The following is a 21080-nucleotide window of genomic DNA, read 5'->3' as shown; positions in this document are numbered from 1 at the left end:
CAACAGTGAGAAAAAACATACAGTATAGTCAGACACATGGACATGCATACAGCCTTCAACAATGAGGAAAAAACAACTGTATAGTCAGATACATGTATGTATAAGCGTTGTTTACCTTTTTTGTAAAGGCTCTACCAATTGTAGATTGGTTCTATATATATAATATTAATGGGCAGCATTAAAGGAGGATCAGTTGTATGTGTTTTATGTGAAATGAAGGCCTTTTATTTCATTTTTACTGAAAATAAATTCATTGAATTGTTGTATTGATCAATTTGATATCAAAAGAGTTTTAGCTTGACAAAACATGAAATGAAAATAAAAGATTTGAAAAAGTAAAAAAATTACACTCAGTTTATGTTCTTCTTACAGGAAGCAACTTGTACAAATTGATTTTTAGTTCAATTTCAGGGTCTATTATGTATTGGTGAATAGACGATGTGGCTTCACAATGAAACTTTCTGCCTTTTTTGTTTTGTACATTTAGCAAAATTAAACTATCCACCAGAGTTCAAATGATACATGTGTTTATTTATTATACATAACATGAATAGTTTATTCTTTTTATTGAGGTAATATGTCATGTTTTATCCCCAATTGCATTCTACATCTATCATATAATCAAAACATGTCAAGATGATCTCCCCAGTACAATACACATACTTCATAAAGTTATCTAATAACAAATATTCTTATTCTTATATAAACCTTCACACCATTATCTTTATTTTCTGTTTTCAGATTGGTACTTTAAATGAACATTATTTATTTGAACACCATGACGTCAGAAAAAGATCTGCCGATCCAAGTTTACATCATCATTCACTTCTGTCTGAACATCCTGAGGTATGTTTTTGATAAAAAGGGAAGTAACTACATAAGTTAACAAATTTAGGAGTATATATCCATGTGTATATTGTCCTGCTATATCATAACACTAAAACTTCAGTGTCATCTAATCCACTAGAGTTGATGGAGTGATTTTAGTGATCAAATTGTAAAGACTGGATTATTTGGGTTATGCTTTATCATTATTTACCTAATTTCAATACTTGAAAACGAAAACAACACCTACACTTCAGTTTTGTACTTTAATATTTAGATTTTCTACTGTAATAGAAGATAGTGAAAAATACATGTATCAGATGTATTTAAAGGAGTTAAATTAACTTTGGTATAATGAAATTATTGTCTTAATTCAAATCTACATGTATTATATGTACATGATTTCTTAACAAGTTATATAATTACAACATGTAACATATTTTTAGCTTTTCCTAATCCCAACCTGTCACAGGAACAGTAGTTTATTAATTAAATATGTTTAGAACAAAATGTGATTTTTTTTTGTTCAGTGAATTCTATTATTAAAACTACATGTTACATGATGTATAATGGTATAATTTTATACATGTACATTGTACATTCAAAAACTAACACAATGTTTTTATTGTTTTTAATGAGTTTCAGATTTACAGTAATATAAAACTTGCAACCATAATTTCCGCAATGAATATATCCTTCACCAAATGATTGCAATCATACATTTTGTATTAATTAGATCCATATTTGCATATTTTAATACCAGTAATGAGTGACTTGCAATAATAAATGCACACATTAGTTTCTAAATGAACAGTAATCTTTTTATTATTATAATTTCAATTTTAAAAATCTATGAATCGTCTGAATCAACACTTTATTTAGCATTAATCTTATTACTTCATATAAGGAAGTATGCAAGAACTGGTTTCTGTCATTTTACTTTTAAAGTTATACATATATGTGACGCAAACTGACGCTTCAGATATGTAATTGATTTTTTTAAATATTACATTGTAATGATCTGTTTTGGCAGCACATTCATTATTCATGGTATTTTAAAAACTAGTTAAAATGTTTAGAATATCTTGTGTTACTGGCTGTTGAATAGCAATACTCATTACAAACTTTATACTTTTGTTATAATATCATGTAACTTGTAGCATTTACAATGTACCATCAACACTGTTAACAGTTTGGCATTATCTGTTTAGTTTTTTTCCCTTTGTCTGGCACTTTTCTATTGTTGATCTGGAAAAGAGTATTGAATTTTGAAAATATATCTGTTTTCACTAGTCATATACATAGTTATATACATGCACAGTGATAATGAAGATGAAAAGCTGCTTAACTTCCAGTGGTAAATTAATATGCATATTCAGGACAAGAACTTGTTAATCAAATATAATTATTACCCTGCTTTGTACTAGACCGATCCGTATTATGAATGTGCTAGTTGACAAGGTAACAGTCTGCAGGAAGACATGTCACCTTACCCGGACACAGATATAACAATGTGTATAAATCACTCCCATGTCCTCAGCAAGATATTATATGGCAAAGATGTGAAGTGTAATCACTCCAAGTCACCAACTAGATAAAATCACTCCAAGTCACCAACTAGATAAAATCACTCCAAGTCACCAACTAGATAAAATAACTCCAAGTCACCAACTAGATAAAATCACTCCAAACTCACTGGATGTTTTTTTAGACTAGTAAAAGCTTTAAAGATGAAAGAAACCTTGTCTGGTGGACAAAATTTGAATCCTGGCGTCTTTGATGAGTTTTTTCACCTTCCTACACATGTCCTAATCATGTTTATAGTTCTTGTTTGTATTTTTTGTGATTGAGCACGAAGGTTAAACATTTGTAATGATGTATAGACTAAAAGTAGTTATATATATTTGATAAAAATGTTGAAATGTGTTGGAAGACTACAAATTGTTATGTGCATAGCTGTAGGTAAAAATTGGGGCCCAAGAGACAATAATTATTTTAGACAGAATTTACAAGTATTAAATGTGCATTTGTTTACATTTGTAAGTAAGTAATTTTTATTGGTTTAAAATCCAAAATTACAGGATTGATACCAAGACAATACAAATTTGTTATACACAAACATACAAACATATATATATCATACCAATTTCATAAACATTATATGAGGAGGTGGTACCACAAAGTTATTTAGTGCTTAATAAAGCATTTCTAGAAATGTACATTGTAAGATAAAAAATAGAAGCAGGAATTTCTTATTAAATGGCATTACATGTGGGAATATTCATGACCCTGTACAAAAAGTTCAAGGTTGATGTCCTCAATGTTTCCTATGATCAGCATCTATATATTGTCAACATTAAAACATACCTGGTAATTGTGAAGTAACTTTGACATGTCATAGTAAACATGACATATTAATTGTTCTATTAAGGAGTGCTGACACCTACTTTTTCCATTCACAAGTTATGGAATAAAAAAAGCGGAAATTGATAAGAAACCTTAGTTATTAATATCATGTAAAAAATAGATCATTAGTATTCATTTGGTAATATTGACAACCTGTCCTTTAAAGTGAAGGTTTACCAATATCAATCACAACCGGTTAAAACTAACAAAAAATGAAGCAAAAATCGCATGTTGATTTGACAGATTTCGTCTGTAATTTTGAGAGAACTGTCATAATTGGATTTAGAATATAGTATGTTTGAACAATGTCTATTGTCTGTTTTTCAAATCCTTTGATAGAAATGGATTTTATTTAAAAAGATATGACCTGTTGTAAATTAGATTGAATGTAAAGAACAATTTCAAACAAACCAAATAATAATATGATTTCTACTTTATTAGTTACAAGACCTTGTCAATATTTTATTTTATGATCCCATAATAAAAGTGTTCAGCATGTAATATTTACGATTTGAGTTCTGTTAACTGACAAATCTGCCTGTTGCTGGTTGTCATTATGTTTGTTATTGCAGCCAAGTTACATTTATACCTTATTTATATTGTTTGATTTATTAATGATTGCTCAATGTCACATCCCTACAAAAAGGCAAATTAATCCCAGTTTATAAACAAATAACTGTTTCATACCATATGGGTCGGATATGACCTCATACTATACAGAGAGTTCTTAAGTAGGGAAAAGGAGTTTACATGTATCCATTGTCTGTTGGCACTTATGGAGGTTTTATTTAAACATCCGATCTTAAACTAGTTGCAATTATTTCCAATTATGACAGGGAGGCCTGATGTTATATTGGGGTCAAAGACCAAGGTCATCTGATAGCTTTATTGAGGAAGATAATTAGAAGACTGAAGGATCTTGCATCTCACATCCAAAAATCATATATATTACACATTTTAGTAAAGTGTCTTGTGATGTAAATAGACAGCTGTTAAAGGGAAGATTGAAACTTTGGGGGGGGAATGAAAATTCGAAATAGCACATGGATATTGCAAATTGCAACATAATGAATGCATTAATATATGCAATGCTTAACTCTTGTTAGCTAATCCTATTCTCTAAACCTATTTAGAAGTAGATTACATAATATGGTAAAACAGTACAGTGCTATTCAATCATATTGCAGTTTTCAAGTCAAAGTATTGTCAATAGCATCATTGGATAGCTGAAAGTTACATTTGTACATGTAGGTAGAAACATGATATCAGTGTTAAAGTTAGATAATTATGTCACCAGAATAATTCCTGGGAAAACTTTTCTTTAGATAGATTAATTGTGCAGTACTGACAGCATGCAATGTTCTTTGTGGAAAGCAGATTTCTCGGCACATAAAACATGCCTGTCTTTTGTTTTTAACATCAAATAAAAGATGATTCTAACAACTAACACTTGTTTAAAAACCTTGATACACAAATTTCTAGAATAACTGATGAAAGTTTTAGGTTAACTAACTATATTAGTTAACTTAAATATCAATGCATTCTTGAGCATTTGAAGTTCTGGTTAATTAAGTTTGATCTAGCAGAGTTAAAGATTACATCTGATTTAACAGTATCAGAATAATACCATTACAACAGATTTGATACCCTTTGACCTCCCACAGCGCTGGGAACTATAACAGGATTCCTGACTTAAGTACATGGAAATGTTAGATGCAGAAACGATTTGCTAGGCTTGATCCAATTATGGTCCTCCATATTTCATTGAAATTGACATAGGATGATGATGATAGAAGGGGTTATAATTATCGTTATAATTATCGTAGGAAAAGACTGCTTTCAAATCAACTAAAGATTACATGACATGATGATTGAATTACTGCCTGTATGCATGCTTAATGATCTTTCGAAGTGAGCAAATGATAAGACAAGGTCTTTTCAAACTCTAATAAACTCTTAAAAAATTTATAAATCATTAATAAATTCACTGTACTAATACATTTATTGACAGTTACAATTCCCAGAAGTGTTCCCTGCTTTTAATCGTTTCTTACAAATTCTGTAAAGTCGACATCACCATATTTCATATACAAATTATTTTTTTAAAATTCTTTTAAGATGATTACGTTTTATTCGTGTTATTCTAATATTACAACATTGAAATTTTTGTCAATGTATGATTGAATTGGTAATAACATTTAAGGTTTAAGCTGTGCAAGTAATTAAGAAAAGCATGATTGATTTTTGTGTAATTCGGCACAATAGAACTTATTTGATGTTTGATTGTGTAGTAATAATCAATCATATGGTGATTCTATTGAAACAGAATCTTCCTGTTGCGGAAAGTTATATGACATTTCTGTATGACAATAGCTTTCCCGGAGACATTCATGAATCTTTGTTCTGAAGCTTTGAGCTACTGTAAAGGCTTTTAGAAGAAGTGTTCTTGTAGTTTAGCTGTTGCCTGAGCTGTTATTTCAAAGAAGAGGGAAGCAATGTCAGGATCTTTATTATTTCTTTGATTTAGAGATCACAACTTTATAGAAGGATAAGAATATTTTATATCAATTAAGGGCCCAAAAGGGAATAAACATTTGACATGACAATAACATCAACATTCCAGTATTTCCTATCAGTAGTCATACATAATTTTTATTTGAGTACCATCTTGGGGTTGAGAAGTTGCCAGTAAAATGTAAACTCATAGTAGTTCTAAAGTAACCTGTAATATCAAAAGGAAAACACTATATACTCTCTTAGTCCTACCTAATAATGCATATATATATATGTTCTACGTGCATTGAGTCTGTAAATAAAGTTACTAGTGAAAGACTTATAATTTTAGTGATTTAATATTTTACAGGTTCACTGGGTTGAGCAACAGTATGTTCACAGAAGAACAAAAAGAGATCTCACATTTAATGACCCAGAGTATAAAAACCAATGGTATCTAGTAAGTAGAACAATAAAATATTAATTTAAAGAAGACATTTTGTATTGATTTTACAATTAAATTATGCAATGTAAGACAGCAATATCTTACATTGATAATATAAATGAATTATGTTTGGCAGAAATAGAAAGTTTATTTCTTCAGAGCACATTATGTATGTTATATTGTGACAAGTTTACATGTACTAGACATATTCATTCAAAGACAGGTTGTGTTGACATTACCTCTCAGACAAGTAAAACCTTTCTTATGGGCATCCATTTGCCTTTGCGTAAAATTTTTGTTCATATATATATTCAAGTTATTGCAACATATTTTCATTTTCCAATGACAGTCCAGATTCCTGTTCCTCATTCTGTTTGCCGAACCCACCTGTTTGTTGTATAGTTAGTTTGTTCTTGTCTTACATATGCATGAAATACTTGCCACTGAACCAAACAACTGTTAATCAAACTTTATTTTACAGTTCTTCATTAATTCCTGATTTGGAAATGAATCCTCTTTAACAAAAATTCTTTTAATACATTTTTTTGTAATTGAATCCCTTGCTATTCTTGGATGTATTTGGCCCTCTATTTATAATTTGCTATCAAGTTATTTCCTTTGTTAGGAAACATATATATACATGTCCTCATTTGCTGCAATGAATCACATCTGTTACGTAAGAAGTAGATATTTCCTTTTGATTCTTAATATTTGGTATAAATAAATGATATTTCTTCAACTATTAAAATGTACCTACATTGTTTGGTCTCTTAATGTGCAATATCTTTTCAACCAAACTTTGCCCTTACCATGACCTATAATTGGTCTTTAATGGATAGTTGTTTTTACTTTTTAGTTTAAGGGTATTATATATCAAAGAAATAAACAATTTTATACATTTTCACTTCTCACATCTCCTGCACATATGAGTGAACTATTGCAGCTTTGTGAGTTCAAATTCCTGCTTCCAGAAATGGCTTTCTAACTACACTAATTATTTACAGCATTTAAATAAGTCTTTGCATTTTTTGTTAAACAATATCGGATATGATGTGATAGACAAATTTAATTATGATTTCTTGAAGGTTATATATAACTTAGTTCTAATAGCTGTTTAGAATCTTTTTATACGACCGCAAAAATTGAAAACTTTTTGGTCGTATATTGGTATCACGTTGGCGTCAGCGTTGGCGTCAGCGTTGCCGTCGTCGTTGTCGTCCGAATACTTTTGGTTTTCGCAATATAACTTTAGTTTAAGTAAATAGAAATCTTTGAAATTTTAACACAAGATTTATGACCATCAAAGGAAGGTTAGGATTGATTTTGAAAGTTTTGGTCCCAACAGTTTAGGAATTAGGGCCCAAAAAGGGCCCAAATAAGCATTTTCTAGGTTTTTGCACTATAACTTTAGTTTAAGTAAATAGAAATCAATGATATTTTGACACAAAGTTTAAGACCACAAAAGGAAGGATGGGAGTGATTTTGGGTGTTTTGGTTTCAACTGTTAAGGAATTAAGGGCCAAAAAAGGTCCCAAATAAGCATTATTCTTGGTTGTCGCACAATAACTTTAGTATAAGAAAATAGAAATCATTGAAATTTAAACACAAGGTTTATCAACACAAAAGGTAGGTTGGGATTGATTTTGGGAGTTTTGGTCCCAACAGTTTAGAAATAAGGGGCCCAAAGGGTCCAATTAAAATTTGTTTGATTTCATCAAAAATTGAATAATTGGGGTTCTTTGATATGCTGAATCTAAAAATGTACTTAGATTTGTTATTATTGGCCCAGTTTTCAAGTTGGTCCAAATCGGGGTCCGAAATTAAACTTGTTTGATTTCATCAAAAATTGAATTATTGGGGTTTTTTGATATGCCAAATCTAACTGTGTGTGTAGATTCTTAATTTTTGGTCCCGTTTTCAAATTGGTCTACATTAAAGTCCAAAGGGTCCAAAATTAAATTAAGTTTGATTTTAACAAAAATTGAATTTTTGGGCTTCTTTGATATGCTGAATTAAACATGTACTTAGATTTTTGATTATAGGCCCCGTTTTCAAGTTGGTCCAAATCAGGATCCAAAATTATTATATTAAGTATTGTGCAATAGCAAGAAATTTTCAATTGCACAGTATTCAGCAATAGCAAGAAATCTTCAATTGCACAGTATTGTGCAATAGCAAGAAATTTTCAATTGCACAGTATTGTGCAATATCAAGTATTTTCAATTGCACAGTATTGCACAATAGCAAGAAATATCTAATTGCACAATATTGTGCAATAGCAAGAAATTTTCATTGGAGTTATCTTTCTTGTGCAGGATAGTAGTTGAATCAACTTAAATCATTGTTTTACACAATATACAATGTATATTTACTTTTACTACCAACTGATAAATTAAAACAATAGTGATAACAAGCACTTTTTTTACATTTTAATATTTTATGATGTGTTTCAATGAGTAGTTATTGTTGCAAACTCCATTAGAAATTTGAATTGAGATCAGTTTTGGAATAAGGGAAAGGGGATGTGAAAAAAAATTGGGGGAAAAGTGGGGGGGGGGGGGGTCAATTTTTCTCATTTCAGATCTCATGAATAAAAAAAATTTCTTCAAACATTTTTTTGAGAGGATTAATATTCAACAGCAGAGTGAATTGCTCAAAGGCAAACAAAAAATTTAAGTTCATAAGACCTCATTCATTCTGTGTCAGAAACCTATGCTGTGTCAACTATTTAATCACAATCCAAATTTAGAGCTGAATCCAGCTTGAATGTTGTGTCCATACTTGCCCCAACCGTTCAGGGTTCGACCTCTGCGGTCGTATAAAGCTGTGCCCTGTTGAGCATCTGGTTATAAAATAAGAAAATGGGGTATAATTGCAAATGAGACAACTATCCACCAGATTCCATTGTATGTGGATGTAAGCAACAATAGATCAAAGTACAGCGATTAGAAATGAGCTTGCACGTGCAGGTTCTATCTACTCCAATATTATTGTCAGTTTTCCTACTGAAGGTCGTTATTTCTCTCCAGGCACTCCAGTTTTTCACCATTTGAAACTGACACCATGAAATAGCACATGAGAGTTGAAAGTGGTGTTAAACATCCAATCATTCAATCAAGAATGAGCAACTCTCATATCATATACATGTAGGAAGTTTTAAAAGACAAGAACATGGCATGGCAAACATGTCAACAAATATTAAAACAAGAAATCATTTTACAAATAGCCTGATTTATGACGTTATAATGTTATATTGTAAATCATACCTTTCATTACTTTTATAATACTCATTCAAAAGAATGATTAAGAAAGTTTTGTATTTTCAGCATGAGGGAGGCAAAAGAGGCACAGCAGGTACTGTTGGGTATGACATGAATGTTAAAAGAGCCTGGGAGATGGGATATACTGGTAAAGGAGTCATTGTTACTATATTAGATGATGGTATAGAGAGAGACCATCCTGATCTCATTAAAAATTATGTAAGTTCTTCAGATAATATTGTCTGATTGTTTATGGAATATACTGTGGATTCTTTTAATTTCCAGGGTTCCAATTCTCATGGATTAAGGAAAAATTCTACATGCAAGTCTATAGAAATTTTCAAATGTAACCAGTCCTATGGAGATCTTAAAATCTTGTTCAACTCCCCCACAGATTAATGTAGACATATTGTCAATTGTGAAGTCCTCTTACTGTGTTGAACTCTGTCTCTGGGTTACTGTCCTAGACATTAATGTATATGGTATACCCCATATCTAATTTACTCATGTTCATTAGATATAAACAATATACGATTATAGTTTTAAAATGAATTCTTTACCATTCATTAATGTCTATTGAATATGTCCTGTTTCAATAAAAACTTCAAATGTTTTCAAATAAGGTTGCTCATCATTTTACGTCACCCACATACATATTCTTGGAATTTTAATTTCAATAACAAACTATATATATTTAGGAAAAGTAGTTACTTAATTTTTCTTAATAATCCAATTAAGTATATACGCATGTACATGCCTTCCTTGTTGGTCTGAAGTAGATTTTTCCTTCTATAGTGTAACCTGCCTAATCCAACACCTAAGTATTCCAACATCCTGCTTTAACTGACACATTTTCACAGTCCCAAAATATGCCCATCTTTGCAGAAAAAACCTGAGTATTCTGACACCCTGCTGAATCAGACATTTTTTTCTGGTCCCTAAGTGTGTCTGATAACACAGGTTACACTGTACTGCATACCGAAATAATTTTTTACTTCAACTTATTTTGAAATATCCTTAACATGGACAAAGCTCATGAATTAAACTTCTATATAAATGGACTTCCTCTCATAAAGGGTCCATGCTTCTCATTCATCAAGTCTCTTTACATGTTAGACTATTTTGTTTATCACAGAAAACATCTGTCCACAATAGATACTGAAATATTTGATAAGCTGAAAATACTTGTAATGTAAGTGTTCAGATTAAAACTACAAATATAAATACATTTATCTATCAATTGGCATGAACCGTGGCATAAAGCCACTTGTACATGAAACTTTGCGATGAATTAGGTTAATTCAGAGAAATTGTATACTCTGCATTAAAATTACTTTTTGAGGGGTGCGTCTTTAATTTCCGATTGATGTTGAAAAATACTTAATTTGTATACAAATTTACATTATATACATAAGTGGACTAATAAAACTTAAGTTGATAAATATACATTAAATGAATCACAGTATGGAAAATATTCAGTAAAATTTGAATAAAATTAATTGTACCTAGGTTTATACACAGTATCAGATATAACAGTTGTTAAGAGGGCCTTGGGGACCAAGATAAACCATTATGTATATTAAGAACACATATTTATCAGTAGTATTAGATCATTGATTTTTGGCTGGGAGATTTAAACTTGATACATCACAGACCACTTTGACTACAGGCTGAATTATCAAGTAGTTATGCATAAGACTATAAAAATAAGAAGATGCGGTTTTTGCCCATGTACAAATTTGCCCATGTAAATTAACTTCAGTAAAGTATACATAATAAGCCAAGAGTTCAGATCTTCAGCTCACCTTGTCTAAAGGACAAGATTTAGTAATAATCATTTGGTTTTTTGTTTAAAAATTCTGTTCTTATAAGATCCTGTTTGTTGCAAAAGCTAAAAATAATTGGCAGTCATGATATAAATGTAGCCAGGAGTGTTGAAAGTGGCATAAAAACAAATAAAACTTTAAATATCTTACTGCCTATCAACAAAGTCCAATAATCTATTGTTGCGCTGAGGATAAAACTAAAAAAAAAGCAGATCCTTTGGAAAAGCAATTTTCTATCATAGGTTTTATCCGGTTCATATAAAGAATCTCTATCATTATGGATCTGCATTTCAAAATTAAATCTAGTTCTGTTGACATGTAATTTTTTTTGTATGGAGAATTAATATTGTACTAATTAAACTTATTAAGAACTAAGGCTTCAACTCTCAAACAAAGTTGACCTTTGAACAATATGGTCATATACATGTAGCTTTTGACATGTGTAGGTATTTTAATTAACATCCTTCACTTTCTAATTTTTTTGTACATGTATGAGCTTTCTTGATGTTGGTCGATCTAGATACTGGTATTAAAGTGCTTTTGGATTTATTAGATTTGTTCGTGTTATTTTCAAATTTTATCTTAATGTAAAAGTATTTTTCATTCTAAAAAAAGTTAGAGTACATCTGCACTTAAGATAGAAAAATTACCCAAACACTATATCTATATATATTTTTTTTCTTTTTTAATTGTTTGTTTAATTATGCATAGTAGGCAGATGCGAAAAAAAATTATTTTATTTGACCTTACAAGTTATACCTTTCAGATTTGTAATAAAACAGGAAACAAGATACACATCTTTGTGGTAATTTTTATTAATAATTTGTGAAAGTATCTGTCTAATTTATAGCAGTGAATGATCTGTTTTATATAATTCTATTACCAGTTATAACTAGATCTTATGATAGACAAGTAATTATAATTTTGCATCTAGGGTCAGGTTTTATATATTTATATGAGTTTTCATATTCGACAATTAGCAATTTGTATTGCTTATGCATATTATGTTGAGGTAGACTGCCAATGACTAACACAGTAATGTCCCTTTGACAGAAAACATGCATGTAGTTAAATTAAGATGTATGTATTTTAGAAAATGATAATTTGAGGGAAAAGTATAGAGATAATAAATCAGAGAGCAGATATTGCTGTTTAACTTAAGATACATGTGTTTTGAATGGCAGATTGATGATGAAGGATTGCAGAATAAATTGTTATCCTATTTAACAAAGGTATTTTGATGTAACTTTGCCTGTTCATCTGTCATTCCTTTAGTTCATAGGGTAAAATATGTAGGCTACTTATATACATATTTGTTTAAGGGCCAGCTGAAGGACGCCTGCAGGTGTGGGATTTACTCCTGCATTGAAGACCAATTGGTAGCCTTCGGCTGTTGCCTGCTCTATGGTCAGGTTGTTGTCTCTTTGACACATTCTCCATTTCCATTCTCAGTTTTACTTGGTAGATTTTACTTGGTCTTTTACTGATTGCGAGGATCTGTGTTTTAAAGATCTTTGATGATTATTGCCTCTGCATCATTTTGTTAGCTTATCTATAAGCACCTTAATTAAGGTCTGTACAAAGTCTGCGTAAGAGTTATGGCAGATTGGACAGCAGATTTATAGTAATAAAGTAATTTTTGTGATCCTATTTTGGTCGGTTTATCGATTATATAAATTGGTATACATTACTTTTAATTTATACTTTTGTAATTAACTTGTTTGCATATGTGTTGCCTGAGTTTTACAGATAAACATTTGAAAATTGGTTAATTGATCTTTCTGTATGGTTAATCAGAGGAATTTGAATCTCATTAACTAAAATGTTTTTTTTTGTAATTAGCAAAACTAATTTGTAAATTCATGAAAGTAATAAATTTAACCCACATCCATTCCAAATTAAAAAAAATTATGTGTTTTGAAAAAGTTTTGTGTCAGAGAAAATTGTTTCAGATATTTGGATATTTGTTCATCATATAGTGTCATAAATTATAAGTCAATAGCTAGTAGGAATCTTGACAGCAAGCTAATTCTAACGTTTAATCTGACTAAACCTTATCAAGGCCTTTGCTTATGTACCAACCCCAAATGTAATTCCTTAAAAAGTTGCTTTAAAAATCTGCCAGTTAATTCAGTATTCGCATGAGAGCTTAAATACTTAGCAAATTCTGCTATAGCTCCCTTTTAAAAACAAGATTTATTCTCTCATCCATTAAATGATTTATAAAAGGAATGACAGATTTTATTTAGAACTTTTATCCTATAATCCTCTCATTTATCCATTCCCTCAGCTAAAGTTCATAGAGTTTTCATAAGATTCAGACTTTTATACTGGTGCTGAGATTCCATGATTTGGTAATTGTTCTTCGGAGACAACAGACATCAATTTGATTGTTAAATCAATGTCAAACACAGCTGTTAAATAACATTGTTTTTTTTTCAATAATGACATTGGATAAAAGGTTTTAATATCTGTATTTGCCTCACGATGTATATTGAAATTCCTTTGATAAAAGAGTCTATTAAAATAGAATGAAATTGTATTCTTGTTATTGAGTAGGTGTAGACTTAGTTTAATCTCAAGGTTTGGTTTTCATGGAAATAGACAGACAGATAATCCTACTGACAAGTCTTTTAAAAATAGTAGAAAAATGTTTATTTCACAGTAATTTCTTGTTGTCAACGAGTACATTTCCAAGAAAGTGAAAATTAGGATTTTGATGCATTAAATAAGAATAAGTTTTTGACTAATTATAATTTATAATGTCAGTGTAATATTGGGTTGGCTTTGTGGTCTTTTTTATGTTCTTCACGGAGTGCAGTACACCTTATATTCAATTCCCTGAGGTGTCACAGCAGCGATAGTAAAATTTATATTTGTCATTTTTTTTATTTTTCTACCAAGCACGCTGAATTTATGAGATGAGAAAAGATAGATTTTGAGAATTTGAATAAGAGTGTCAGTATAATATAAAAAGTAATGGAACCTGAGTTTGATGGTTGTTGCTGCTGACGATTTATTTTTCTATGTTTGATTCTACCAAATGATTGATGAATTTTACTACCCTAATAAAATTAACGGTATCAATTTTCTTGCATTAAATTATAATCTGAAGCGTACCCGAGGATTTATTCCAGAAATTGTTTTATTTTAAAAGTCCTGAAACATTGATAAAGTTGGAAGAAAATAAAATCCATGATTGTATAAAAGAGTATTAAATCTATAATGAGTTATCTGTCAAATTCTTGCTTGATTTTGTGTGAAAAACTGGTCATCAAAAGGAAAGAAATTTATTTTATTATGTAAGGTAATTGGTTACAGCAAAAGAGCATTAAGGTAATAGTTTTACATCTGACATCCATGTAAAGTTTACTGTTACGACAGAAATCAATGTCCGTCTATGTATTAAGACATATTGCAAGAGGTTTACTTCAATTAGAATAGGTTTTTGATTAACTATTATTGTAATCCTTTAAGAGGATTTTCTCAGAAATTCTTGATTTACTTACATACAGAATCTGTCAAGCTTTCGAGGAAAATACAAAAATTTAAATTGTGGAAAGGAAATTGTACTTGTTGTTTGGTCAGGATATTGCTTTCTTTCAGAGAAAGGATATTAAGTACTAGTGTTTGTTTTAAATCCCCATATACTAATAAACTATTCTTCCTTTTGAATTTTATATTAATTATTAAGGACCAGTATTAACTAAAGTAGCATTGGCACCTAAACTTCTCTTAAACCAGTCATTAATTCGCCGTCTGCTGAGCATGCTTTTTTTCTTCTTCACACATTACTCAGCTACTGTGTTAAAGATAATTAATTATTTTGTCTGAGACTTTTTTTTTATGATGAGTTTAACATTGTCAGCAATTTTCAAATTAGGAGGCCATCATTTCCTCTGCTTAAAAATGGAAAGAAGATTAATCTTACTTATTATATCTGTCTGAAACTTGATCTTTAAAATAGCAATATTTTGTATTACAAATAGCCTTACACATCCTGTATGAGTTGTTCTAAATTTTAGTAAGATGATTTGTCCTAAATTTATGACAGACTAACATTATTTTTATGACTATTTGATAGACTTAATACTTTAGGGGATTTTTTTTATAGTCATGTAGTGTTCTTTATTTTTTTTGTTCCGTAAGCTTTTAAGAAGACATTATTCGTTTTGTGATTAATATTAACAAGTTCGTTATCGGTATTACGAGTAATTTTTTAAACAGAAAGCCCTAGGAAATAAAACAAATGAGAAGCAGAGGGCTTAAAGTCACTTCCGTTTATATGCTATTCTTTTTCATTTAGCAATAACAACAGGGTTATTGGAAAAAATGTTATAGAGAATCCCACATGTTTGTATATACAGTATCTTATTAATTAGCGTTAGAGTGCTTTATTGATTTTACACCATTTTTTTGAATAGGAGGTTTATGGTTGTATTATTTGGGTTTTGGGTCTTTGGTTTCATGTCCAGTTGTTTTGTACATGAAAAAGTATTGAGAATTGTTTTGAATTTTAGAGTACCTATTTGAGTCCCATGATATGCTAAATTAGATTCTGTTATGAATAGCTTTTTTACATAAGAGTTTTGATTCGTTTGAAGAAGAATCTCAACTGGTCTCAAGTCCAATACATTAAATACTGAAGGAAAAAATTAACATTACATTTTATTCTGTGTGGGGTTAGCATATGGATCTCTTTGCCAGTGTTTTTAACCATTGCCATCATCTATATAGATTTACAGATCTAAACAAACATTCCTAGATATATTTTGAATAATTTAGTAATCATAGTGTGATTTTGTTATTTTGCAGGATCCATATGCTAGTTATGACGTAAACAACAAAGATAGTGACCCTATGCCAAGATATGACCCGACTAACGAGAACAGGTAAAAAGCCAAGAACAGGTGTTTATTGATGTCATAACATAAACAAACGACAATAAATTAACAAATTAACAAGGAAATTACATTGACTATATCTGTTAATAGCAAATAAACATGTCTAAGGTTGTAAACCCACGTTTATTCTCTGGTCTAACAGAGGAAGAGATTAATTTCTCTTAAAAAATGATTATCACCGGAAAATGTATTTCTGCACAATGTAACAGATATTTGAAAAAGTGTGATATTGCAAAATTTATGTAAACCAAGTCAGTAGACAACAATTAGTTTTCCTTGTAATTATATATTAAGTACAATGTGAAAATTTAAGTGAAAATGTAAAAAGTTTATCCAATTAATTCATATTGTCACCTTATGAAATGACAACTTGAACCACTTTACAATTAACCATAAGAGTGCTATAATTAACATGAAGAGTGTAGGACAATATTTCATCTGCAGTAAAAATGATTAACAATTTCACCTTTAAAAAAAAAGCAGTATGATTAATAAATTACTTAGATTTACATGTATTCTTACAGGGAAATATTTACATATCGTGATGTTTAACTTATTCAGCAGCAATTTTTTGTCATTCTTAATTTATTTTCTAATTACATTATCAACCACAGTCAGCAAATTGACAAAGTTTTATCAAATTTCTTTGCATCCATTTATTTGAAATTATTTCTAATAAAAAAATAAAACAGATGTTGTAAAGTTATTTTGCATGAACAGAGTCACCAAAAGTTGTCCAAGACCTTCAAAGTGTACATTTTCATGTGCAGTGTCATGATTTCTCAGATTGCTTACTTTACAAAACATTAACTTATTGCCTAGCTATTTCCAAATTATTCCAAATGATTTTTGCAGTTTGTTCGTATGCTTAGTTGTTACATTCATGTCCAATTTTCAAAATTCCTTGGCAACTTAAATCATTATTTTGCCAGCAAAATTATGACCTGCATGTCCCCTCCTATACTTATTTTTGATTTGTTTATTGTTTTGTCATAAATGAGGCCATTTTGTTGCTCATTTGAACATCACTTTTACAGGAAAGAATTGAGATACTAGTTTGAATTGTTTCACTTATTGTTAAGTGTGGGCCTTTTATAGCTAACTGTATGGTATGGGTTTTACTCATTGATGAAGACAGTACAGTGATCTATAGTTGCTTTATAAATCAACATCATTGGACCATGGAAGTAATATTTAGAAGGAATAACAACGTCGTCACTTCAAAGGTTTCATCTGCGTTACCGCCCATCTTTCAATAACTCGTTAATTGGTTCAATATCTGGCATGGAAGTTTATTCTCCGCATGTGATCGATCAAGTCACTGACACTTATCGGTCATTTTCGTGTTCACGGAGAACTACGAACAGACAAGTTTTTGTCGAATATACATGCGAAGTAACCCGAATAGTCCATTCGTTACATTCCGTTGATGTACGCTGCCGAAAAGAGTCATTCGTTCAATTTTTATTTTAGTCCAATTTTTCCCTATTTTTGGTTAGTTTGAACTTAATAGTTAAAACCGACAGCTATCACATACGAAATTGGAGAACAAAGTTGTGTCATTTCAATTTTAAAATTTACAGACAATTAAAAAACCATTTCCGTATAAAGTTAAGAAGATGACTGTAAAAAAATACGTTTGGACACCCTTTATTAAATACGAAAAATCTAAATCTCTCGTGTATTTATAGTCAATTAAATTATTAACAATTCTAAACGGTTCTATCCTTCAATTTAAGTTCTTGATACATAAACTAATTTGTGTAAAAATGAATTTACCGTAAGACAGATAGATGCAAGCCCATTTCGTCGGTTTGTTATATTTTTTGCTGTATAGCTTATTATATTAATACAAGCATTCCACAATAAACACTTTTTAAATATATATTTACGAAAATATTATCCCCGTTTTAGTTGTCCAGTTTCAATAATGCAATCAATGACATTTATGACATATACATAAATTTAGAATACTTGAAAGTAAATATTATTTCATTCAATCTCGATAAACTTTGCACATTTCAACAGTAAAAAAATCTATGCCTACATTTGCCTACATCATTTTGTTAAACATCATGTGAAACCTGATCGATTCATCGGTATTTAACTGTTTAACTCGGGATCCGCTTTTAACCGGAAAATACTTTTAGAACAGTTTAAAACAAACGGTAAAAAGCAAAAATATGCTAAATTAAATACAATTTTCCATGTTAAACTGCTGTAGTTTGAACAATTCTCGTCCGTTTTTCAAGTTTTTTTCACCATTCGATTTCTTTCTAAAGGTAGACATTCTATGTGATACAGCGCTACCTTGTTATTAATAAACTTGGGATTTCCCACAGGTGCGCTATAATTACCGGACTCGATAAAACCACGTGACTGATAAGAAATTCCAGATGCCTTTTACAACCGCGGTAACGCAGATAGTAACCAAAGGCGTCTTACCGCTGAGACTATAATTGGATGAAATCGTATGACTTTAGTACAGAGCTCAGCATGCTATAAATACATGCTAATTAGTCGTTGTTATTCCTTCTAAATATTACTTCCATGATTGGACTGATATTGAATAAAAAGCAGTAGGATAGCTGATAATTAAATCAGCAGGTTGTTTTCAACTTTAAGGTGGTACCTAACACTACAGGGAGATAACTCTGTAAAATCAACAGAACGTTTTATTGACGTTGTGTTCTTAAGGGAATATTAAGCTTCTCAATGATCAAAATAAGTGTTTGTCAAACTGCTATATAACCAGTGTAATTTTTCTGATCAAACGGTTGGTTCAAATCTTTTGAAATTTTTATATTTTTGTCAAAGGGTCAAAGTAAATACTTTGTCAAAATTTTAAGAAAATTAAACGAGCCAAATTAATTTTAGTTAAAGTGTTAGGTACCACCTTAATATCAAAAAGAAAAAAAATATATACATGCATATTAAAAGAAACAAAGAATACATGAATATATTAATCTTTTTTAAGTAATAATACTTTACTTTTTACATGAGTGACAGCTTTTGTAACAATTTGATTTACTCTGACATTGAAATCTGTATGGTAATTATTAAACTACAATTTGTTTTTCTGTAGACATGGAACAAGATGTGCTGGTGAAGTGTCTGCTTCGGCTAATAACTCAAATTGTGTGGTAGGAGTAGCTTTTAACTCAGGGATTGGAGGTAACATATGTAGATATAAGAAGATGTGGTATCAATATGAGTGCCAATTAGAAAACTCTCCATCCAAGTCAAAATTAGTAAAAAGTAAACCATATTAGTCAAAGTATGGCCTTCAAAACAGAGAACATCACTCTATAAAGGGCCTAAAAATGACTAGTGTAAAACCAGCAGTTTCATCTATATAAAAAAAACGAGAAACATGTACATGTATGCATGTATTTAAAAATTAATTTTAATTAAGATTATATCCTGTTAAGTTTGAATGTTGACTATGTTCATTTAAAGTTAAGAGCAACATTACAGGTGTAAAAAAAATTTAAGCTGTTTTGTTTTAGGTATTTTATTTTTAAAGGCTTTTCCAATATTTTTTTCTTTAAAAGGGAACTTGAATATATAGCTCTACACTTACTTACACGTGTGTAATATAAAGTATATTCTTAGATTATGTCATTCAATGATATCACCTAATATTTAACAACATAATATAATTAATTACCTTCCAGGAAAATGATTATAGCTGACTGTACATACAGTTAATTTTTAATTGTTAAAGTACAGTGACCTAAAATTGCTTTTATCATTTGAACTTTGGTGAATAGTTACATCATTGTCAATCATGCTACATCTTCTTCTTCTTATAGTGGTTTATATTTTTTTTTTATATATATAAATTAAACAAAGTCTTATCTAATTATATCATTGATTTTAAATTTTAACAAAAATTCTTTCAAGTTTGAAGTTATTCTAAGAATCAAAATACAGGTAAACTACAGGTAATTTCATGCAAAAGTAAAACAATTTGTTCACTGAAACATGATCCCTCTCAAAATTCAAAATCGTGCCAATGGGGGTCATAACAATTCAAAGCACACTCTTTTGTCTATCTCAAATTGCACACACAATTTTTTGTTAATGGAGTGTTTAATCAGATCAATCTTTACAGGTGTACGTATGTTGGATGGTGAGGTATTTGATGCAGTTGAGGCCACATCATTAAGTTTTAATAAGACTCATATAGACATCTACTCAGCAAGCTGGGGACCAGACGATGATGGCAAGGTGGTAGATGGACCAGGACGTCTTGCCTGGAAAGCTTTTGAAGATGGAATCAAATATGTAAGGACAATAAAGTTGTCAGAGGGATAGAATTTTACACTTTTACACATAGTTTTTGTCCCAAATGACACAAAAAAATTTGCTATATAGTAGATGAATATGTACATTGCAGTAATCAAGATAAGTAAGTGCTGGTATTTAAAATGAGTGATTCCCCTGTTCAGTGTAATTATCGGAAATCCACTTTACTCCCTTCTTCCCTATGTGTACTTCCTGTATATTTATAATCTGTTTATCGGTTTATAAAAAATAGTTTAGAAGTCAAAATTGGAGTCAAATAGATCTCATAATTCCTTCTAAATCATTTATTTATTTTCACCTCCCAATTTTCGTGATGGATTTGAGTGTAGTTTCAAATTTAACAGTCCCAGAGGGAGATTTTAAGTAAGATTGTACTATGGTATATACATAATTAACTACAGACTCTAATAAAATTTATATCAATTCTATACTATAAGTTAAGCTGTGAACCTTTTTAATTATGCCCCACGCAACGAAGTTGCGGAGGGTATAATGTTTTTGACCCGTCCGTCAGTCCCTCCGTCAGTCCGTCCGTCCGTCAGTCCTGTTTCTTGTCATTGCAACTCCTCTCAAACCACACCACAGAATTTCACGAAACCTTTTCAGATAA

The 21080-nt window shown here is 30.3% G+C and overlaps 1 protein-coding gene across 4 annotated transcripts in view; it reads left to right on the top strand.

Moving 5' to 3' along the window:
- The window catches only part of LOC139521958 (furin-like protease kpc-1), a 49059-nt gene that overhangs the window by 2551 nt on the left and 25428 nt on the right, over nt 1-21080 (top strand). For all 4 annotated transcript variants that reach the window (XM_071315791.1, XM_071315792.1, XM_071315793.1 and 1 more), the window contains exons 2-7: nt 742-846; nt 6095-6184; nt 9496-9648; nt 16071-16147; nt 19245-19333; nt 20277-20449. In XM_071315791.1, the coding sequence (XP_071171892.1) occupies nt 742-846; nt 6095-6184; nt 9496-9648; nt 16071-16147; nt 19245-19333; nt 20277-20449 (687 nt within the window). The remainder of the gene's footprint in view (nt 1-741; nt 847-6094; nt 6185-9495; nt 9649-16070; nt 16148-19244; nt 19334-20276; nt 20450-21080) is intronic.

This window comes from Mytilus edulis, chromosome 4 (assembly GCF_963676685.1).
Source record: "Mytilus edulis chromosome 4, xbMytEdul2.2, whole genome shotgun sequence".
In the NCBI taxonomy this organism is placed as follows: Eukaryota; Metazoa; Mollusca; class Bivalvia; order Mytilida; family Mytilidae; genus Mytilus; species Mytilus edulis.
Note: the sequence above shows the minus strand (reverse complement) of the source record. Positions and strands in the feature narration are given on the sequence as shown.